The sequence below is a fragment of the Microplitis mediator genome, chromosome 8, assembly GCF_029852145.1.
Source record: "Microplitis mediator isolate UGA2020A chromosome 8, iyMicMedi2.1, whole genome shotgun sequence".
NCBI classification, from domain to species: Eukaryota; Metazoa; Arthropoda; class Insecta; order Hymenoptera; family Braconidae; genus Microplitis; species Microplitis mediator.
Genome location: NC_079976.1, coordinates 2,152,216 through 2,175,305, shown reverse-complemented (window position 1 = coordinate 2,175,305; position 23,090 = coordinate 2,152,216). Strand labels below are relative to the sequence as shown.

At 29.8% G+C, this 23,090-nt stretch overlaps 6 protein-coding genes across 9 annotated transcripts; all 6 read right to left on the bottom strand.

Moving 5' to 3' along the window:
- Positions 1-240: 240 nt before the first annotated feature.
- Positions 241-2,462, bottom strand: LOC130673625 (uncharacterized). Its single transcript, XM_057478718.1, has 7 exons — positions 2,353-2,462; positions 1,827-2,277; positions 1,469-1,754; positions 1,030-1,129; positions 850-960; positions 615-770; positions 241-544 (listed from the first exon to the last, which is right to left on the bottom strand). The coding sequence occupies exons 1-7, from the start codon at positions 2,368-2,370 to the stop codon at positions 485-487; spliced, it is 1,182 nt and encodes a 393-aa protein (XP_057334701.1). The 5' UTR covers positions 2,371-2,462; the 3' UTR covers positions 241-484.
- A 1,426-nt stretch (positions 2,463-3,888) lies between these two features.
- On the bottom strand, positions 3,889-8,936 carry LOC130673253 (uncharacterized). Its single transcript, XM_057478209.1, has 15 exons — positions 8,598-8,936; positions 8,063-8,516; positions 7,694-7,997; positions 7,517-7,616; positions 7,323-7,433; positions 7,098-7,253; positions 6,953-7,003; positions 6,333-6,393; positions 5,975-5,994; positions 5,453-5,903; positions 4,978-5,263; positions 4,795-4,894; positions 4,614-4,724; positions 4,064-4,219; positions 3,889-3,988 (listed from the first exon to the last, which is right to left on the bottom strand). Exons 1-15 carry the CDS (start codon positions 8,616-8,618, stop codon positions 3,923-3,925), a joined length of 2,448 nt encoding a protein of 815 aa, XP_057334192.1. The 5' UTR covers positions 8,619-8,936; the 3' UTR covers positions 3,889-3,922.
- Positions 8,937-9,350: 414 nt separating this feature from the next.
- On the bottom strand, positions 9,351-12,929 carry LOC130673614 (uncharacterized). 3 transcript variants are annotated; one of them, XR_008990918.1, is made up of 9 exons: positions 12,674-12,929; positions 12,139-12,592; positions 11,773-12,076; positions 11,596-11,695; positions 11,402-11,512; positions 11,178-11,333; positions 10,984-11,083; positions 10,033-10,917; positions 9,377-9,435 (listed from the first exon to the last, which is right to left on the bottom strand). XR_008990918.1 is itself a non-coding variant. In XM_057478703.1 (7 exons), exons 1-7 carry the CDS (start codon positions 12,692-12,694, stop codon positions 11,012-11,014), a joined length of 1,218 nt encoding a protein of 405 aa, XP_057334686.1. In that variant the 5' UTR covers positions 12,695-12,929; the 3' UTR covers positions 9,351-11,011. The 3 variants fall into 3 exon arrangements, 1 of the variants encoding a protein (XP_057334686.1); XR_008990917.1 differs by having other exon boundaries at positions 10,033-11,083; XM_057478703.1 differs by having other exon boundaries at positions 9,351-11,083.
- Positions 12,930-13,361: 432 nt separating this feature from the next.
- LOC130673613 (putative odorant receptor 85d) lies at positions 13,362-16,807 on the bottom strand. Of its 2 annotated transcripts, none has more exons than XR_008990916.1 (8): positions 16,615-16,799; positions 16,081-16,534; positions 15,634-15,937; positions 14,417-14,516; positions 14,223-14,333; positions 13,998-14,153; positions 13,591-13,903; positions 13,362-13,510 (listed from the first exon to the last, which is right to left on the bottom strand). XR_008990916.1 is itself a non-coding variant. In XM_057478702.1 (8 exons), the coding sequence occupies exons 1-8, from the start codon at positions 16,633-16,635 to the stop codon at positions 13,448-13,450; spliced, it is 1,224 nt and encodes a 407-aa protein (XP_057334685.1). In that variant the 5' UTR covers positions 16,636-16,807; the 3' UTR covers positions 13,362-13,447. The 2 variants fall into 2 exon arrangements, 1 of the variants encoding a protein (XP_057334685.1); XM_057478702.1 differs by having other exon boundaries at positions 13,591-13,703; positions 14,096-14,153; positions 16,615-16,807.
- Positions 16,808-17,305: 498 nt separating this feature from the next.
- LOC130673616 (putative odorant receptor 85d) lies at positions 17,306-19,583 on the bottom strand. The gene is made up of 7 exons (XM_057478704.1): positions 19,433-19,583; positions 18,899-19,352; positions 18,533-18,836; positions 18,353-18,452; positions 17,752-17,862; positions 17,528-17,683; positions 17,306-17,447 (listed from the first exon to the last, which is right to left on the bottom strand). Exons 1-7 carry the CDS (start codon positions 19,451-19,453, stop codon positions 17,385-17,387), a joined length of 1,209 nt encoding a protein of 402 aa, XP_057334687.1. The 5' UTR covers positions 19,454-19,583; the 3' UTR covers positions 17,306-17,384.
- Positions 19,584-20,351: 768 nt separating this feature from the next.
- Positions 20,352-23,037, bottom strand: LOC130673620 (odorant receptor 67a-like). Its single transcript, XM_057478712.1, has 7 exons — positions 22,989-23,037; positions 21,889-22,342; positions 21,306-21,603; positions 21,137-21,236; positions 20,947-21,057; positions 20,728-20,883; positions 20,352-20,559 (listed from the first exon to the last, which is right to left on the bottom strand). The coding sequence occupies exons 1-7, from the start codon at positions 23,004-23,006 to the stop codon at positions 20,500-20,502; spliced, it is 1,197 nt and encodes a 398-aa protein (XP_057334695.1). The 5' UTR covers positions 23,007-23,037; the 3' UTR covers positions 20,352-20,499.
- Between the last annotated feature and the right edge of the window lie 53 nt (positions 23,038-23,090).

Sequence of the window (23,090 nt, the reverse complement as noted above, 5' to 3'; positions counted from 1 at the left end):
CAGAAAAATCTGTTTTCAATAGATCAAAGTCAAATAATTTTATAAACAATAAGCCTGAAAAAGTTGTTAGTGATTTTTAATTTTTCTGGATAATAGACTAAGAGTCAAGCAATTTGATTTATACTGCGATCACTGAAAATTTTTTGAATCAAAAATTTTATTATTGACAGTAATTTTTACATTCCACGATGTTCAAAAACAGTGAACACATGAAATTTAAGCTAAGTGAGTATGGTCAAAACTTGTATTTGCGTTTTTGTAATCATTTTTATTCACAAGTAATTATTTAAGATGAAAAGAAAAACACTAGTTCGTTAAATATCTTATCGTAAGCTAATTGAATCCAATTAGATTTTCAAAATTATCTCCCGAAATTACATAAAAAACATTAGTATAAAAATTTTTTTGATTTATTTTTCTAGACATGTTCAATAGCAGGCCTTTAAAAATAAAAACTGTACTGATCAGACTTTTGAGAAACGGATTATTCGATTATCAAAAAATGTCTGAGCACAGACAAGTATCCCATAGCCGTTTTCGTGACCTGAAAAAAAAAAACAATATTTCAGTTTAAGATATTTCAAAATAATGTAATTCAATAAAAAAAATATCACAATTGTCAGCGTGCTATTGCCAAAATATGAAAATTCTCCAATTTTGAGAGCCAGCGGATTCTGCGACCTCAGAATACAGTACATGATATCTTTAATCGTATTCGGTGGCATGTTGTACCATTTGCAATTCCAAAATGCTTCGCTCACTTTATCACACTATAATATTTTGTAATATTTATCATAAATTAAACTTGCAAAAAAAAACACAAAATAAAATTTTGAATAATTGGTATACCTCTGAAGTCAAACGCTCACTGACAATACAAAATAATGCAATTATAAGATATATCGTAGATATAAATATTAGGTACGTAACTATATCTGCATTTGATCCTTTTATATAAGTCTAAAAGCAGAGTTATTATTTTCAAAAATTAATTAAAACCTTACAAGGCTATTTAGAAGTGATACTTGCAATTAGTATTTTATAACCAATAATGCACAAAAGGGTAGTGGCATTCATCATATAAACCATTAATGACGAACTATATACATTTATAAATGTTTCTCCTAATCTTAATTAACAGAATAATTATAAAACAATTGAGTTATTGCTATGAATGAACACTTTTAGCCTCTGATAACTTTTTTTGACTCCATCAAAAGCGATAAATTTTTTCATTTTTTTCAGTGCAAAATACTTTAGGAAAAACTGATTTTGGAATATTTAAAAATTTTTTTTAACATATTCTAATCATAGATTTTTCCTTTGAATTTTTGAAAGTTCAAAAAAAAGTATCGTCCTGTCGCGTTTGAAATTTGGAATAGTCAACTCTTTTTGACCCTCTTTAAAAAAAAAAATTTTCCACGGGTATAAAGTCACTAAAATTTATAACAAAACAGTAACTCTTTACCTCAATAATTTACTATGTTCCACAATAATATCCTTGACTTCATTTTTCCCTACTTCTGGTTTTTCATCAAGCGCATCAATTCTGTCAGCTAAAATCACGAATCTCCCTCTCAAGCAATAAACTAGTGTAATTAAAAAACATTCTAACGATGCATGACTGGAGCCGACAATTAAAATAAAAGGCCCGTAAAAAATGTACATAACTACGTACGATTTAAAGTCGTTTATTTCAAAAACACTGGGCACACGATACGGCAAAATATAAATTATCGTTTCATTATCGTCAGCTGTAGAGTTTTTAATTGTAAATTTATAAATTACGTAACCAAAAATTTTATTTATTAAATTTACCCGCTTACCAATTGGAGCTGGAGCTGTCAGTGGTCCAAAATACCAAGTAATTAACGTCATTACTATAAATAAAATGATTGATTTAACAAAAAATTTTCCCTCGTCAATGTAATTCAAAAATATTTCTATTTCCGATGAACTTTTGAATTTGTCAACATTAAAATTATCTATAGTGTCTTTTATTACTTGGCCAAGTTTGTTTATTTGTAACTTAAGAATTATTAATCGGATGTAAATTTGAGAGAGTGACAAACTTTCTGTGAGATTGTCGAGAACTTTATCAAAATCATTAAGCGAGTAGTAAAAATCCATCCACTCTAGAGTTATCACGATAGAAAAATAAATAAATGTTATGAGAAAAAAAAAGTTATTTGGCGCCAATGGCCATAATCCGACTGCTTTGGACACACGTCTAATCCAATTAAATATTTTGAGACCCTCATGCAAGTCTTTTTGATCCTATAAAAAATATTTCCGTCAAGATTTTATTTTTCATCGGTCACTGATAACCATAAGCAATAGAGACAGACTTACTTTACTCAGTTGTTTCATGTTTTATTTGTTCGACGGTTTTAAAGTGAATGACAACAAAAGTTTGTTTTAATCTTCGAAGAAACATATATGCACATTAAATAAACATACACAATTAAAAAGTTTATTTTTCCAGTGCATAAAACTTTTAAAACCTATACACAGCTATTATCTTCGCTGTACAAACCAACCCCCCCAACATTTAAAGTTTATTTTTACTCACAATGTTGCTGACACTTCGACTGATCGTATCACGAGCTTCGGGATCAGATATTTTAAGGTTTATTGAATTTTTTTTTACCATTATGTCTATAAGTGTTGGATAAATAACTCGATTTTATCGCTCCTTTATTGATGTTAATAATATCACATTTATTTTTTGTTATTTAAATTGACATGTGAATTAAAGATTTCAGTGATTGTTTATTTTTTAATTATTAAAAAAACTTGACCAGTGCGATGATAATTAATTGTAATTTTTTTAAATTTATGATTATAATTACGGTACATAAAATCGAACTAGTATTAAAACTTTCTTACAAATAATGTTAAAAAAATTACTCTTACATTAGGAAATAAATTCAAGTATTAAAATATTTTAAACACTTTGTGGCGGTAAAAAATTACTAGATATGGGCTACTCGTAAAAAAAATATTTTTGATTTTTAAAAAATTTTACGACTCGAAAAAATTTCTTCTATTGATTCTTCTAGGATTAACTAGTGAATTGTTTTTTTTTTTGCGCTGAGTTAAGTCAATTTTGTGCGTTAATTCCACAGCGATTTATAATTTATCAGGTATCAAAAGAAAATTTCCTCAAGTCAGTCAATTATAAGAAAAAAATACACTAATGTATTGGTAACATACACAACTGTATTATTAATATTCCATAATACTTTATTTTTCTTAATTATACACTGTAAAAAATTCGCGGAGTGAATGCGGATTAAATCCGGAGTGAATGCGGAGTGAATGAATTTTTAATTATTCACTCCCCTCGGAGTGAAATTCACTCCGCAGAGGAGTTTTTGCGAAGTGAATAATTTTTTTTTAATTTAATCCCTCCGGAGTGAAATTCACTCCGGAGGGGAGTTTTAACGATATTATTGATAAAATATAAATCCACTAAGTAAAATCGAAATAAAAATTCGCGTGTTACAGTACTGATAAACCGATACGCACACACACACGCACATATTCGCACACACGCACACACACGCACACATTTGCACACTCGCATGTGCACTCACGCACGCACACACATCCACAGACACGCGCACACACAGACACTCGCACTCGCACACACACGCTGTTTAACAATTTAATATAAATTAATTTAAATGTTAAATCTCCGGACCGGAGTGAATTCGGAGTGAAATAAAATCCGCATCACTCCGAGATCACTCCGCTAAAAAAAACTCCCAATTCACTCCGCAAGCGAAGTGATTTTTTTTTAAACTCCGGAACTCTGAGTGGCCGAGTGAATCCGGAGTGAATTCGGATTTAATTTCAATCCGGATTCACTCCGGATTTTTTACAGTGTATTCATAGTATAGCTTTCAAAAGTCCATCTTTAGGTAGATTCTGTGATTATAAAATGCCTGAGGACTGACAGATAACCCATTGCCGTTTTTGTAACCTGTGGAACAAAAAATAATTAATAAAAGTGACATTAACCCAAATAAATATAAAAAAAAAAAAAAAGTTATTTTACGTTTGTCAATGTGCTGATACCAAAATACGAAAATTTTCCAATTTTAAGCGCCAGCGGTTTTTGTGATCTCATAATACAAAACATAATAATTCTGATTTGCTTAGGAGGCAGATTATACCACTCGCAATTCCAAAACGCCTCGCAAACTTTATTATTCTAAAATAATTTTTTTATTTCATTTTAAAAAATAAATTTGGATTTTTGCACACCTTGGACGCGAAGCGGAGCTTGGGCTTTACTATTAATTTTTTTTTTTTAATTAATGTATAAAAAATGTCTTTTTATGCTTACAGAGATTCATCAAAAATTTGTATCCCGCCTTCTCGAGGCATAAAACTATTTTTGGTTCTCATAATAATTCAAATTTAATGTCAACAGTTCTCTGTAACTATAGGACAACATTATCTATGCATTTATTACACAAACTGTAGTGCGCAGAAAGCAATAAGTCCTATATAGTCATGTGTTGTTAACACTCGCCTTTGGCCCGTGCAGCCAAGTTCGCACTTCGCTCAAAAAATCATAGAAAAATTCAAATTTATAACTTTACCTCAGCCTTCAGTCGTTCGCTCACGATACAGAAGACAGTTATCACTAAATATATTGTAAATATATAAACAAAACAATGAATCAATTTTATTTTTGGCCCAATCATAATATGCTGTCAATTTTAATTAATTTTTTGATTAAAATTCAAAATTTTTAATTACTTATACTATAATGTAACTTACAATTAGTATTTGGTAACCGATTATGCACAAAAGTATAGTAGAGTTCATCATATAAACTAGTAATGACGTAGTATATGAATTTATAACCGTTTCTCCTAATCTAGATTCATAATTTAAAGCAAAATTTTGATAAAAAGTAAAATCAAAGTTAAAAAAAAAATTAATTCATAAAATTACTTTTACTTCAATAATCTGATATATTCAGCAATAATATCATTGAGATCACTCTTACGCAGATTAGGTTTTTTGCTCAGCGCGTTTATTCTGTCCGCCAAAATTACAAATCTCCCGCTCAAATAGTAAACGAGCGTTATCAAAAAACATTCTGTTGAAGAATGACTGAAGCCACTGATGAACATATGTGGGATATATAAAATATAAGTCAATACGTAAGATTTGAAATTTTTTATTTCGTAGACAATGTGGAATTGATATGGCAAAATATATCTTATGGTTTCGTTATCATTGACTACAACACAAAAAATAAAACTGAATTTCCACTTCTGCAGTAAATATTTAAGTGACCGGAAGAAGATAAAACGTTCAAAAATTCCAAAAATGAAATCAAAAATTTTTGGGTTCATTTTAATAAAAATTTTTCGAAAGATTTTCTTGTCCCGGTCACTTTTCTATGAAAAATACAATGGAATAAAATTACCAAAATGACCAGGAATTGCCAGAGGTTGTAGAAACCAAATAATTTCCGTTATAGCGATGAACAAAATAATATATTTAGTGACGCGCTTTCCTTTATTGATACAATCCATGAATATTTCAACTTCCCATGAGTTTTTGAAAGTATTGACATCAAAATCTCGCATTGAATTTTTAATTAGCATCCGCATTTCATTGACGTGAAACCGCAGTATCAGTCCGCGGACATAAGTGTGAGTGAATGCTAAACTGTCCGAAAGATTGCTGATCACTTTATCTAAATCGTTGAGTGAATGGTAAAAATCCAACCACTCGAGAGTCATTACGATGGTAAAGTAAAAAAATGTTATTATAAAAATGTAATTATTTGGGGCAAGAGGCCACATCCCGAGGCCTTTTGATACCCATTTACCCCAATTGAATATTTTCACACCCTCATTCAAGTCTTTTTGATCCTACAATTATATTTTTTTCATTACAATCGTCTCCTCAATATAATCGCTAGCTGGACATTTATTAAACTTACTTGGCTCAGCTGTTCCATGTCTTGTTTCCCTCATAAATTTAAAGAGAATGACAGACTAAAGCTCGCGGCAATGTCCGAGGTAAACAATTTCGTATTGTAGGGATATCGTGATATCTATACCCGGTAATTGCTCTGCAATTTAAAACTTTTTTTTCTTTATACAAATAAAATTTATACAAACTTTTCACCAACACACAGCTTTTATTTTTGCTATACCCAGAAACAAATCGCGCATGACAGTTTATTTTGCAGTTTTATTTACAACCAGCAAAGTTCTTTTCACTCTATACAATCTATCAATAGTATTTTTTATTTACACTAAAATGTTGCAGACTATTTGTCATCCGCAGATAATTGCCATCGAAATTTTGATATTGTGCAATAAACGATATTTGTGATTTTTTGAAATCTTTGTCGAACTAAAAGTGCGACAAATTTTTTGAATAATTTTTTGACTTTAAAAAAAAATAGCAGGTAATTGTAATGTTCTTTTTTTTTATTCTAAATATTTTTTTTAATTTCAACAAATACATGACATTATTAGTGCATTGAATTCTAACATTTTCATTAAAATCATTCCTCTAGGAGCAAAAAATTTCTTAATACTGACAAATATCCGACAGCAGTTCGAGTGACCTGAAATAAAATTTGAACGAACGGTTTAACCAAAACAAAATATTGGTGATTATTAATAATGAGGAGTGAAAAATTCTTACGTCTGTTATTGTACCGTAGCCAAAAGTCAAAAATTTACCAGCAGTTAGGGCCAAAGGTTTTTGAGATCGGGCAATGCAATAATAGACGTCACTGATACAATCTGGTGGTATATCTATTTAGAGAATAACCACAATCAGGTGGTTTTCTATTTAGAGAACAAATATGATTATAGACATTGAAGATAAAAAAATTAGTATATTTATTTCGCATACAGTAGTTTTATTTAGAGCCGGATATTTTTTAATTTAGAGATTGATCCGCGATCAAAAAATTTCTGAGCACAGACAAATATCCCATCGCCGTTTTCGTTACCTGCATATTGCATGATTAGTATAAGACACATTAATTAATAATAATAAGAAAAATTCAATTAATTACCACAAACTAATTCAGCAATAAATCTTACCTCCGTTAATGTACTATTCCCGAAAGTAATAAACGCGCCAGCTTTTAATGATAGCGGTTTCTGAGAACGTTTTATACAATAAACAATATCTTTGACGCAATCTTGCGGCATTTCATACCAGCCGCAATTCCAAAACGCTTCGCAAACTTTATTGCTCTGAATTTTTCATAAGTTTTATCAATTAAAAAAAAATATTTATGAAAACTGAATAATATTTTACTTTACCTCAGCAATTAAATTTTCGCTGAGAATACAGACAATTGACATCAACATATACAAGGTCATTATATAAATAATAAGAGGCATTATATTTGTTTTTGGTCCGACTGTAAGCGTCTGAAAATTTTTTTGCCATAGGGTTTTTTTAAAAACTATTACCGCTTCGCACTTGAAGTGTGCGATAAATAAATATCACTTACCAACAGTATTTGGTATCCAACAATACACAAAAGTATTGTGCCGTTCAATAAATGTACTAATAAATTAACACCAAAAGAAATCTGAACATCTTCTACCATTCTATAATAAATAAATATAAATATGCATGAATAATTATTATTAACATCATTGTTATTATTTAATTATTCATAATTAACCTCAAAAGTCGAATGTGTTCATCAATAATTAACTTCAATTCTCTTTTATACGAATCAGGATTATCTTTCAATCTGTTTATTCTTTCAGCTAAAACAGCCAGCCGACCGCTAATGTGGAATGAAAGTGCTATCAAAAGACAATTAGCACTAGCGGTACCAAAACCATTGATCGGTACAAATGGACCATGCGAAAGATACGTAAGTAAGTAAGTTTTAATGCTATTTATTTCGTAAAAAACATAAAAATGAAACGGCAGACTGAACTTTAACGTCACATTATTTAATGTCTCATTATCAGCTATCACTAAAATCATAATAATAATAATAATAATAATTTATCAAATATTTATTATTCATAATAAATAGTACCTCGTATTGCTGTATGCGACGTGATTGGTCGTAAATACCAAGAAGCTTCAGTCATTACAGTAAAAGCTATGACGAATTTAGCAAAAAATTTACCCTCTTTGGTATATTGCACAAAAATATCAATTTCTTTCGAGTTTCCAAATGCACTGACACTCGAATCCTTCAAACATTCTCGTATCGCATTGCCAAGCTTGTAATTGTACACCCTCAGCGATAATGTGCGCACATAAACTATCGTAAAGGACAAATTTTCCGTAAGGTTGTCGAGTACTTTTTCAAAATTTGGCAAACAGAAAAAAAGATCGACATACTCCAGTAACATTACGGCAGTAAAGTATGCAAATGTCACATTAAACAGATAGAAATTCGGTGCCAATGGCCAAACACCGATCCACTTAGACATCCATTTGCACCAATCAAATGCTCTAACACTACTCTCCAAATCTCGTTCATCCTAAAAATAGTTTAGTCCTCTCAATATATATTATCACTAATAAATCAAAATTATAACTCTATATATTTTAGAAAGCCTTACACGACTTCGTTCTTCTTCCATGTCTTGTTAGTCAGATAAATTTTATAAGAATGATAGCGCAGAGCTCGCAACATTGTCCGAAGTAAAGAATATTTACATTGTAGCTGCAAAGTTTTCTATTGAATACTATACCCTACCCTGTAATTTGTCTCAGCAAAGTTTTTTGTCCAATTTAATTTTTATTCACGTGACGGTTATTATTTTATCGATGTCTCTAGCTGCTATAGTGCTATTTTTCGCCTTTCCGTAGCTGTCCATTTAGTAAACTTACTTGGCACAGCTTTTCCAATTTTGTATTGTAGGGATATCGTGATATCTATACCTGGTAAATGATCTGCAATTTAAAACTTTTTTTTCTTCATAAAAATAAAATTCATACGAACTTTTTACCAACACACAGCTTTTATTTTTGCTATACCCAGAAACAGTTCGCGCATGACAGTTCATTTTGCAGTTTTATTTACAACCAGCAAAGTCCTCATCACTCTATACAATCTATCAATATTATTTTTTATTCACACTAAAATGTTGCAGACTATTTGTCATCCGCAGATAATTGCCATCGAAATTTTGATATTGTGCAATAAACGATATTTGTGATTTTTTGAAATCTTTGACGAACTAAAAGTGTGACAAATTTTTTGAATAATTTTTTGACTTTAAAAAAAATAGCAGGTAATTGTAATTTTCTTTTTTTTTTATTCTAAATATTTTTTTTGATTTCAACAATTACATAACATTATTAGTGCATTAAATTATAACATTTTCATGAAAATCATCCCTCTAGGAGCGAAAAATTTCTTAATACTGACAAATATCCGACAGCAGTTCGAGTGACCTGAAGTAAAATTTGAACGAACGGTTTAACCAAAACAAAATATTGGTGATTATTACACTGTAAAAAATCACCGGGGTAAGTCCAAGCGGTGTAGGTGTTAAAATCGGCGGTGTTAAATTTCAACACCGAAAGTGGTGTAAAAAAAACGCCGCCGCCGGTGTAAATATTCTGTACCGGTGTTAAAAAAATTCTCCGGTGTTAAAATAACACCGCTGCCGGTGTAGATATTCTTTATCGGTGTTGAAATATTTTACATTGTGAATATTTTTACTTACTCGATCACTATACTTGTTAATAAATGATATTTTTTATTAATTTTCATAGAGAACTGACATTTTTTGTGTTTTATAATCTTTAAAGTTAATACTCCAAGCGGACGCAATTTACCCCGCTTTTACACCGGTTACCCTGCTTTTACACCGTTTTTACTCCGCTTTTATACCGGTTACCCCGCTTTCAAACCGGTATTTTTAACGCCAGTGTATTACTCCTCCTACACCGGTGTAATTTCATTTTTACATCGGGCGGAGTTAAAACGAGTCCATTTTTAACACCGCTCTTTTTACAGTGTAATAATAAGGAGTGAAAAATACTTACGTCTGTTATTTTACCGTAGTTAAAAGTCAAAAATTTACCAGCAGTTAGCGCCAAAGATTTTTGGGATCGGGCAATGCAGTAATATAGGGGAGGGTGGTGCAGAGCGGCCCCCTAAGCCAATTATTACTTTTTGTGTCTTTCAACCATCAGATCACTTTACTTTTGTCCTATTTCGAACGAATTTATGGACATTTTGCCAAAATTCTGAAAAAAAAAAATTTTTTTGTGGGGCAGAGCGGCCCCCCTCCAAAAAATGATAAAAAAATTTTTTTTTTCGTTTTTTTAAATTGTTTTCATCATTAAGGATGTATTTCTTTCTCTTGACAACTATTTTTGGTTTTATGTTACTCAAAAAAAATTTTTTAAGGTGTAATAAATCGTTCACTCTCGATTATCTTAATTACTAATTGTGATTTAATAAAAAAAAAATCAATTCTATAGTTTTACTTTATTTCAAAAATTTATCAACTAAAAAAAAAATTTCATTTTTATAAATTTTTAATGACCAAATTTGCCTCTTACATAGAGAAACGGCCGAGAGATATAAAAAAATAATTTTTTCGTAAGTTTCGGCTGGTTCATTTTGCCCCAGGTGTTATGCTCAGGACTATAAATGTGGAATTATAATAATTTTTTTTTAATTTGACAATAATAATATGAAAAATTCACTTTTTCAAAATTTTGGGCTTGTTCATTTTGTCCCAAATGTCATGCGTAGGGGTAAAAATGCGCGAACATATCGGATTTATAGTAATTAGTCGAAAAAGAAAAAAATTTTTTTTTGATCGAAATTTCAGGGGGGCCGCTCTGCCCCACCCTCCCCAACGTCACTGATACAATCCGGTGGTATATCTATTTAGAGAATAACCACAATCCGGTGGTTTTCTATTTAAAGAATAAATATGATTATAGACATTGAAGATAAAAAATTAATATATTTATTTCGCCTACAGTAGTTTTATTTGGAGCCGGAAATTTTTCAATTTAGAGATTGATTCGCGATCAAAAAATTTCTGAGTACAGACAAATATCCCATCGCCGTTTTCGTTACCTGCATATTGCATGATTAATATGAGACATATTAATTAATAATAATAAGAAAAATTCAATTAATTACCAGAAACTAATTCAACAATAAATCTTACCTCCGTTAATGTACTATTCTCGAAAGTAATAAACGCGCCAGCTGTTAATGATAGCGGTTTCTGAGAACGTTTTATACAATAAATAATATCTTTGACACAATCTTGCGGCATTTCATACCAACCGCAAGCCCAAAACGCTTCGCAAACTTTATTGCTCTGAATTTTTCATAAGTTTCAATAATAAAAAAAAATATTTTTGAAAACTGAATAATATTTTACTTTACCTCAGTAATTAAATTTTCGCTGAGAATACAGACAATTGATATCAGCATATACAGTGTAATTATATAAATAATAAGAGGCATTATATTTGTTCTTGGTCCGACTGTAAGCGTCTAAAAATTTTTTTGCAATAGAGTTTTTTAATAAATTATTACCGCTTCGCAATTGAAGTGTGCGATAAATAAATATCACTTACCAACAGTATTTGGTATCCAACAATACACAAAAGTATTGTGCCGTTCAATAAATGTACTAATAAATTACCACCATAAGAAATCTTAACATCTTCTCCCATTCTATAATAAATAAATATAAATATGCATGAATAATTATTATTAACATCACTGTTATTATTTAACTATTCATAATTAACCTCAAAAGTCGAATGTGTTCATCAATAATTAACTTCAATTTTCTTTTATACAAATCAGGATTATCATTCAATCTCTTTATTCTTTCAGCTAAAACAGCCAGCCGACCGCTAATATGGAATGAAAGAGCTATCAAAAAACAATTAGCACTAGCGGAACCAAAACCATTGATCGGTACAAATGGCCCATGTAAAAGATATGTAAGTGCGTAAGTTTTAATGCTATTTATTTCGTAAAAAACATAAAAATGAAACGGCAGACTGAACTTTAACGTCACATTATTTAATGTCTCATTATCAGCTATCACTAAAATCATAAAAATAATAATAATAATTTATTAAATATTTATTATTTATAATAAATATTACCTCGTATTGCTGTATGCGACGTGATTGGTCGTAAATACCAAGAAGCTTCAGTCATTGCAGTAAAAGCTATGACGAATTTAGCAAAAAATTTACCCTCTTTGGTATATTGCACAAAAATATCAATTTCCTTCGAGTTTCTAAATGCACTAACACTTGAATCCTTCAAACATTCTCGTATCGCATTGCCAAGCTTGTAATTGTACACCCTCAGCGTTAATGTGCGCACATAAATTATCGTAAAGGACAAACTTTCTGTAAGGTTGTCAAGTACTTTTTCAAAATTTGGCAAACAGAAAAAAAGATCGACATACTCCAGTAACATTACGGCGGTAAAATATGCAAATGTCACATTAAACAGATAGAAATTTGGTGCTAATGGCCAAACACCGATCCACTTAGACATCCATTTGCACCAATAAAATGCTCTAATGCTACTTTCCAAGTCTCGTTCATCCTAAAAATAGTTTAGTCTCCTCTATATATATTTTCACTAATAAATCAAAATTATTACTGTATATATTTTAGAAAGCCTTACACGACTTCGTTCTTCTTCCATGTCTTGTTAGTCAGAGAAATTTTATAAAAATGATAGCGCAGAGCTTGCAACATTGTCCGAAGTAAACAATATTTACATTGTAGCTGCAATGTTTACTATTGAATGCTATACCCTACCCTGTAATTTGTCTCAGCAAAGTTTGTTGTCCAATTTTATTTTTATTCACGTGACGGTTATTATTTTATCGATGTCTCTAGCTGCTATAGTGCTATTTTTCGCCTTTCCGTAGCTGTACATTTAGTAAACTCACTTGGCTCAGCTTTTCCAATTTTGTATTGTAGGGATATCGTGATATCTATACCCGGTAAATGCTCTGCAATTTAAAACTTTTTTTTCTTCATACAAATAAAATTTATACAAACTTTTCACCAACACACAGCTTTTATTTTTGCTATACCCAGAAACAATTCGCGCATGACAGTTTATTTTGCAGTTTTATTTACAACCAGCACAGTCCTCTTCACTCTATACAATCTATCAGTAGTATTTCTTATTTACACTAAAATGTTGCAGACTATTTGTCATCCGCAGATAATTGCCAGCGAAATTTTGATATTGTGCAATAAACGATATTTGTGATTTTTTGAAATCTGTGACAAACTAAAAGTGTGACAAATTTTTTGAATAATTTTTTGACGTTGAAAAAAAATCAGTGAATTGTAATTTCCTTTTTTTTTTATTCTAAATATTTATTTTAATTTCAACAAGTACATAACATTATTAGTGCATTGGATTATAACATTTTCATTAAATTCATTCCTCGAGGAGCAAAAAATTTCTTAACACTGACAAATATCTGAAGGCAGTTCGAGTGACCTAAAATAAAATTTGAACGAACGGTTTAACCAAAACAAAATATTGGTGATTATTAATAATGAGGAGTGAAAAATTCTTACGTCTGTTATTGTACCGTAGCCGAAAGTCAAAAATTTACCAGCAGTTAGGGCCAAAGGTTTTTGAGATCGGGCAATGCAATAATAGACGTCACTGATACAATCTGGTGGTATATCTATTTAGAGAATAACCACAATCCGGTGGTTTTCTATTTAGAGAACAAATATGATTATAGACATTGAAGATAAAAAAATTAATATATTTATTTCGCATACAGTAGTTTTATTTGGAGCCGGATATTTTTTAATTTAAAGATTGATTCGCGATCAAAAAATTTCTGAGCACAGACAAATATCCCATCGCCGTTTTCGTTACCTGCATATTGCATGATTAGTATGAGACATATTAATTAATAATAATAAGAAAAATTCAATTAATTACCAGAAACTAATTCAGCAATAAATCTTACCTCCGTTAATGTACTATTCTCGAGAGTAATAAACGCGCCAGCTTTTAATGATAGCGGTTTCTGAGAACGTTTTATACAATAAATAATATCTTTGACACAATCTCGCGGCATATCATACCAACCGCAATTCCAAAACGCTTCGCAAACTTTATTGCTCTGAATTTTTGATAAATTTTATTAATTAAAAAAAAATATTTATGAAAACTGAATAATATTTTACTTTACCTCAGCAATTAAATTTTCGCTGAGAATACAGACAATTGACATCAACATATACAAGGTCATTATATAAATAATAAGAGGCATTATATTTGTTCTTGGTCCGACTGTAAGCGTCTGAAAATTTTTTTGCAATAAAGTTTTTTAAAAAACTATTACCGCTTCGCAATTGGAGTGTGCGATAAACAAATATCACTTACCAACAGTATTTGGTATCCAACAATACACAAAAGTATTGTGCCGTTCAATAAATGTACTAATAAATTAACACCAAAAGAAATCTGAACATCTTCTACCATTCTATAATAAATAAATATAAATATTAGACTGATTCAAAAAGATCGACTAATTTTTTTTTTCTTCATTATATCGAAAATATTGTTGGAAATGACGAAAAAAAAATACTGTGAAAGTTTGAGCTCTTAATATTAATATAAACAATTGCCGCATCGCGATTTTCTATTTCCCGTTTAAATAACATGGGCAAATTTATTTTTGAAGCTTTGGAATTTTGTAGCTCACGGTGGGACCAATAATTTTGAATGTTCAAAACATATTCTTATGGGAAATTTGATGCTCTACAAAAAAGGTCTCTTATAATTTTTCGATATTTTTATTTCTTCAAAAGTAATTCGAAGTTAAAGTTAGACTGACGATAAATTTTTACATTTTTTTAATTTTTTGACTCAACCATCAACTTTATCCGAAAATTTTAAAGGACATTTTTTGTAGAGCATTTTGTTTCCTACAACTTATTTTAAAGAAAATTTTCGATATTTCTCATAAGTCGTAAGTTATTCGCAATTAACTGAAAATTTAATATAATTAATTTTGAGCAACAAAATTTAGATTATTTGAGAAAATTTTCAGTTAATTGCAAATAACATACGACTTAAGTGAAATATCGAAAATTTTCTCTGAGATGAGTTGTAGGAAATAAAATGCTCTACAAAAGATGTTCTCTAAAATTTTCGGATAAAGTTGATGGTTGCGTCAAAAAATTTGAAAAATATAAAAATTTATCGTCAATCTAACTTTAACTTTGAATAACTTTTGAAGAAATAAAAATATCGAAAAATTATAAGAGACCTTTTTTGTAGAGCGTTAAATTTCCCATAAGAATATGTTTTAAACATTCAAAAGTATTGGTCCCACCGTGAGCTACAAAATTCCAAAGCTTCAAAAATAAATTTTCCCATGTTATTTAAACGGGAAATAGAAAATCGCGATGCGGCAATTGTTTATATTAATATTAAAAGCTCAAACTTTCACAGTATTTTGTTTTCGTCATTTCCAACAACATTTTCGATATAATGAAGAAAAAAAAAATTAGTCGATTTTTTTGAATCAGTCTAATAAATATGCATGAATAATTATTATTGACATCATTGTTATTATTTAATTATTCATAATTAACCTCAGAAGTCGAATGTGTTCATCAATAATTAACTTCAATTTTCTTTTATACAGATCAGGATTATCATTGAGTCTATTTATTCTTTCAGCTAAAACAGCCAGCCGACCGCTAATGTGGAATGAAAGTGCTATCAAAAAACAATTAGCACTAGCGGAACCAAAACCATTGATCGGTACAAATGGACCATGTGAAAGATACGTAAGTGCGTAAGTTTTAATGCTATTTATTTCGTAAAAAACATAAAAATGAAACGGCAGACTGAACTTTAACGTCACATTATTTAATGTCTCATTATCAGCTATCACTAAAATCATAATAATAATAATAATAATAATAATAATAATAATAATAATAATAATAATAATCATCATCATCATCATCATAATAATAATAATAATAATAATAATAATAATTTATCAAATATTTATTATTCATAATAAATAGTACCTCGTATTGCTGTATGCGACGTGATTGGTCGTAAATACCAAGAAGCTTCAGTCATTGCAGTAAAAGCTATGACGAATTTAGCAAAAAATTTACCCTCTTTGGTATATTGCACAAAAATATCAATTTCTTTCGAGTTTGCAAATGCACTAACACTTGAATCCTTCAAACATTCTCGTATCGCATTGCCAAGCTTGTAATTGTACACCCTCAGCGTAAATGTGCGCACATAAATTATTGTAAAGGACAAACTTTCTGTAAGGTTGTCGAGTACTTTTTCAAAATTTGGCAAACAGAAAAAAAGATCGACATACTCCAGTAACATTACGGCAGTAAAGTATGCAAATGTCACATTAAATAGATAGAAATTTGGTGCCAATGGCCAAACACCGATCCACTTAGACATCCATTTGCCCCAATAAAATGCTCTAACACTACTTTCCAAATCTCGTTCATCCTAAAAATAATTTAGTTTCGACTATATATATTTTACTAAAAAATCAAAATTATTACTCTTCATATTTTAGAAAGCCTTACACGACTTCGGTCTTCTTCCATGTCTTGTTAGTCAGAGAAATTTTATAAGAATGATAGCGCAGAGCTCACAACATTGTCCGAAGTAAACAATATTTACATTGTAGCTACAATGTAAATATTGAATGCTATACCCTACCCTGTAATTTGTCTCAGCAAAGTTTGTTGTCCAATTTTATTTTTATTCACGTGACGGTTATTATTTTATCGATGTCTCTAGCTGCTATAGTGCTATTTTTCGCCTTTCCGTAGCTGTACATTTAGTAAACTCACTTGGCTCAGCTTTTCCAATTTTGTATTGTAGGGATATCGTGATATCTATACCCGGTAAATGCTCTGCAATTTAAAACTTTTTTTTCTTTATACAAATAAAATTTATACAAACTTCTCACCAACACACAGCTTTTATTTTTGCTATACCCAGAAACAATTCGCGCATGACAGTTTATTTTGCAGTTTTATTTACAACCAGCACAGTTCTTTTCACTCTATACAATCTATCAGTAGTATTTCTTATTTACACTAAAATGTTGCAGACTATTTGTCATCCGCAGATAATTGCCATCGAAATTTTGATATTGTGCAATAAACGATATTTGTGATTTTTTTAAATCTTTGACGAACTAAAAGTGCGACAAATTTTTTGAATAATTTTTTGACGTAAAAAAAAAAAGTAAATTGTAACTTCCTTTTTTTTTATTCTAAATATTTATTTTAATTTCAACAAGTACATAACATTATTAGTGCATTGAATTATAACATTTTCATTGAATTCATTCCTCTAGGAGCAAAAAATTTCTTAATACTGACAAATATCCGACAGCAGTTCGAGTGACCTGAAGTAAAATTTGAACGAACGGTTTAACCAAAACAAAATATTGGTGATTATTAATAATGAGGAGTGAAAAATACTTACGTCTGTTATTGTACCGTAGCCAAAAGTCAAAAATTTACCAGCAGTTAGCGCCAAAGGTTTTTGGGATCGGGCAATGCAATAATATACGTCACTGATACAATCCGGTGGCATATCATACCAACCGCAAGCCCAAAACGCATCGCAAACTTTATTGCTCTGAATGTTTCATAAGTTTTATTAATTAAAAAAAATTTTTTTCAAATCTAAATAATATTTTACCTTACCTCAGCAATTAAATTTTCGCTGAGAATACAGAAAATTGATATCACCATATACATTGTCATTATATAAACGATAAAAGGCATTATATTTGTTCTTGGTCCGACTGTAAGTGTCTGAAAATTTTTTTCTTATGAAATGATGAAAATAAAAAAAATTGAGTGGAATCCAAAAATGCACACCTCAAAATAACATGCAAATTTTGATTACACTCGTAATTAGTGACTCGCGAGTTCATTTTGAATGAAACATTCCGTGCCTCTATAAACCTAATTTTGATCTCGATCCAATAAAAATTTTTTTGCATTATCAGTCGAAATTCCATTAATTTTTCAAATCTCTAATAATTTACATACCGACACTAAAACGATTTAATTCAAAAAAAATTTCTGCTGAGAATTTATTCAAATTTTCAGTTTCATGTCCAATTTCCAATTAAAATTAATTTTTAAAAATTTGAATTGAATTTTTCTTTGTAATTATTCTAATGAATTGACTTACAATCACATAAAACTCGCTGATTAAAAAAATTTCTTTGCAATGACGTGTTTTTAAAAACTATTACCGTTTCGCAATTGAGGTGCGCGATAAATAAATATCACTTACCAACAGTATTTGGTATCCAATAATACACAAAAGTATCGTGCCGTTCAATAAATATACTAATAAATTAACACCATAAGAAATCTTAACATCCTCTCCCATTCTATAATGAATAAATATAGATATCTATAAATCATATTCATTAACAACATCGTTATTATTATTTAACTATTCATAATCAACCTCAAAAGTCTAATATGTTCATCAATAATCAACTTCAATTCTCTCTTATACGAATCAGGATTATCTTTCAATCTGTTTATTCTTTCAGCTAAAACAGCCAGACGACCGCTAATGTGGAATGAAAGCGCTATCAAAAAACAATTAGCACTAGCGGTACCAAAACCATTGATCGGTACAAATGGACCATGCGAAAGATACGTAAGTGCGTAAGTTTTGATGCTATTTATTTCGTAAAAAACATAAAAATGAAACGGCAAACTGAACTTTAACGTTACATTATTTAATGTCTCATTATCAGCTATCACTAAAATCATAATAATAATAATAATAAATTATTAAATATTTATCATTTACAATAAATATTACCTCGTATTGCTGTATGCGACGTTATTGGTCGTAAATACCAAGAAGTTTCAGTCATCGCAGCGAAAGCTATGACGAATTTAGCGAAAAATTTACCCTCTTTGGTATATTGCACAAAAATATCAATTTCCTTCGAGTTTCTAAATGCACTGACACTTGAATCCTTCAAACATTCTCGTATCGCATTACCAAGCTTGTAATTGTGCACCCTCAGCATTAATGTGCGCACATAAATAATCGTAAAGGACAAATTTTCCGTAAGATTGTCGAGTACTTTTTCAAAATTTGGCAAACAGAAAAAAAGATCGACATACTCCAGTAACATTACGGCGGTAAAATATGCAAATGTCACATTAAACAGATAGAAATTTGGTGCCAATGGCCAAACACCGATCCACTTAGACATCCATTTGCCCCAATAAAATGCTCTAACGCTACTTTCCAAATCTCGTTCATCCTAAAAATAATTTAGTCTCGACTATATATATTTTACCAATCAATCAAAATTATTACTCTATATATTCTAGAAAGCCTTACACGACTTCGTTCTTCTTCCATGTCTTGTTAGTCAGGTAAATTTTATAAGAATGATAGCGCAGAGCTCGCAACATTGTCCGAAGTAAACAATATTTACAGTGTAGCTGCATAATTTTTTATGGAATGCTATACCCTACCCTATAATTTGTCTTGGCAAAGTTTGTTGTCTAATTTTTTTTTAATTCACGTGGTGGTTATTATTTTATCGATGTCTCTAGCTGCTTAAAAAAACCCACTTTTTTTAAATTTATATTTATGTTTACCTTTACAATGTATCGCGCTATTTTTTGTCTTTCTGCGGAAGGCTTTTTTTGGCGTTATACATTGTGTATACATTGTAGCTTTTTTTATATATTCGTATGCAGAAAAACGTTGCAAGCTGTCACGCGATGAATACATTTTTTTCTCGGGATACACAGCTATGAATATCAGTATGTGCATTGCTCATGCGCGATGTTTTATAAAGTAGACGCAAGATTCAGTAAAGCTTAGATTGTTGGAGAGTGACGATGGGTTTCTTACAAATTTTGATACGTCAAGTGTTTATACAAAAGTGCTCGGGTCAAAAGAATAAATTTAATTTGACTTTTTTGTCTTTAAATTAAGTCAACTAAGCCAAAACCAAGTGAAATTTATATTTTGACCCGGGTGGCGAAAATAATTTAATAATTTTTGAGTGCAATTTGGGATTTTTTATTTTATAGGAAATTAATGTTCACCGGATATATAATTTTTTGTCGAATATTTCGAATCGAACATTTGTCATATGTATCATAAATAATAATTTTGTTATTAATAATAAGTTTGCTAAATTTATGATCAGTGGATGTTAGAAATTTTTTTGTTTATTTTTAATTTCGAACATCCCGTTGACCATTTTGTGATTTTGAGAAAATTTGAGTCGATAAAAACTGTTATCGTTTTTTATTTATTTTTTTTTATTTTTACAATTTTATCTATCGTACTTACGTTCATATAATTCTAAAAAAAATATCTATATAATAACATATATGAATAATTAAATTTTAACTACGATTTGTTGGGATAAATTTAACTTATTGAAAATATTATTGTTCCATTAAAAATTTTCTCAATATAGATAAGTATCCCATAGCCGTCTTTGTTATCTGAAAAAAAAAAGTGTGAAATTAATGTAAAAAAATGAAAAATTTGAATCACTTAACATTAATACTAATAAATATTCATCAAAAAATTTTTTTCTTGAGAAATAGTTAGGAAAGTTTGAGTGAATTGAGACAGTATTTTTTTTTTTAATCAAAAAATTACAAACTTACATCAGTCAATGTACCGTAACTAAAAGTTGAAAATTTTCCCGCCTTGATCGCAATAGGTTTTTGTGAGCGAACTAAACAATAAGTAATATTTTTTACACAATCTTTTGGTAAATCGTATCCACTGCAATTGTAAAATGCTTGACTGACTTTATTACCCTGAGTAAAGAAAAAAACAATTTTTATATACAAAAAATTATTTATTTTTTAAAAATTTCATACCTCAAGTGTAAGAAGTTCGCCATTCATGCAGATAACATATAACATGAGATAAATTGTTATCAAAAGGATAAAATATTGAAAAACATCTGAATTCAATCCCATTACAAAATTCTATAAAAAAATGAACTCATAACAATAATCATAAAAAAATAAAAACTAATACGGAAAAGAGAAAAAATACTGTAGTTACAAGTAGAATTTTATACACACTGATACACAAAAGTAAATTTGTCAAAACAAAAAATATCAATAATGGTGTAGCAAATATGTCGGAGACTTTATCTCCCAACCTGTGGAAAAATATATATGAGTATAAACATCAAATATTTACTGTAAGTCTATCTATTGTCAAGCCTTACTTCATAATTTTGATATGTTCAATAATAATCTCAACAAGTTCATCCCGGGGATTTATTTTTTTGAATTCAAATTCATCAATTCTTAAAGCCAAAATAGCCAACCTTCCACTTATATGGAAAACAAGGATTAACAAAAACACATTAAGACTACTAATACCGAAAGAATTAATAGCAGCATGTGGAGTTTGCCAAAAATATGTTAATAGATACATTGGAATATCATTTATTTCATAAAATATATGAAAGCGATATGGTAAAAGAAATGACGTCGTTTTATTGTCAATAGATATCGTGTTCCCTTTACCAAAAAATTAAAATAATAAGAATAATAATAATAATCATCAATAAGTATTTGATAATTTTTTGATTCACGACCCTAATTATTTTTTTCTGTAAAAATATTTCTGTGGAATTTTGAGAAATTCATTTTTCTGACGCTTATTTGGTTCAAAAATAAAAAAACATGTATTTGAAATTCCATACTGAGATTTTGGATGACAAAATCTATAGAGTCGCGAATCAAATAATTACCACTTTTTACAAAATATTATAATGACTGATTATGAACATAATTTTGACTCACCAAACGTAAAAAAAGTAAGCAATGGTTGTAGCCACCAAACAATTTCCGTTAGCGCAACGAATATAATAATGTTCTTGGCGAAAAATTTTGCAGTATTGGTATAAGTAATAAATACTTCAACTTCTTTTAAATTTTTGAATGCACTTGCACTATTGTAATCCATCAAAGCTTCTTTGAATACTTGGGCCAATTTTTTGTTATAAAATCGTAGCGAAAAGGTGTAGGAATATTCGATGGTAAAAGGTAGAATTTCCGATAGATTGTCCACAAAGGCCGCAAAATCGTAAATATGTACAAAGAGGTCAATGTATTCCAAAATCAAGACAATTGTGAAGTATAAAAAAGCTATATTAAAAATATAACTATTTAGAGCGAGAGGCCAGACACCGATTCCCACAGATATCCATCTTGCCCAATCAAACACTTTGACACCCTCATTCAGTAGCTCTTTCATCTATAATTTATTTGACAATTTAATATTTTTTTTCTGTCACTACACAGTAAAAAACATTGTGTTAAAATCAACACAATCTGTGTGTTAGAAACGGTCCACACAATATTTGTGTTATTTTTTAACACCGACTATTTGTGCTGAGTTTCATGTACCTGAAGAACGGAACGTTTTTTGCGCAATGAAAATGAAAAATTTATGTAATTTGACTGCTTAAGGGGTAGGTAAGAGTGGTCTACAATTTTCAGCTGATGATAGCGCGTATGCGAAACATTTCAAAAATCTAGATCCAGTAGAATTTTTATTTTTCGTTTGGCTTTTCGATTTTCGTTTCGCGAGAAACGTTCCGATCTTCAGATACACTGAATTTCAACACAAAATTTGTGTTAAAATTTCAACACTTTTTATGTGTTGATTTTAGATTAACACTTAATAAATGTTGATAATATCGATTTTTATACTAAGTAACACTTTTAAAGTGTTGAAGAGTAAATCGATTTAAAATTTTCAAGTAACACAAAGAATTGTGTTGATTTGACACAAAATGATCGACACAAAAATTTTAACACGGACCGTTTTTAACACAAATACACAATATTGTTTACTGTGTAAGTACATGACAATCTGACACAATATCAGCAAGACTTACGCGCTTCTCTTCTTCCATGTCTTGCTAGTTTAAGAGAGTTCAATTGAATGAGGGGTCTTTGCTTGTGACAATCTCCGAGGTAAACATTTTTATTTTTGTGTG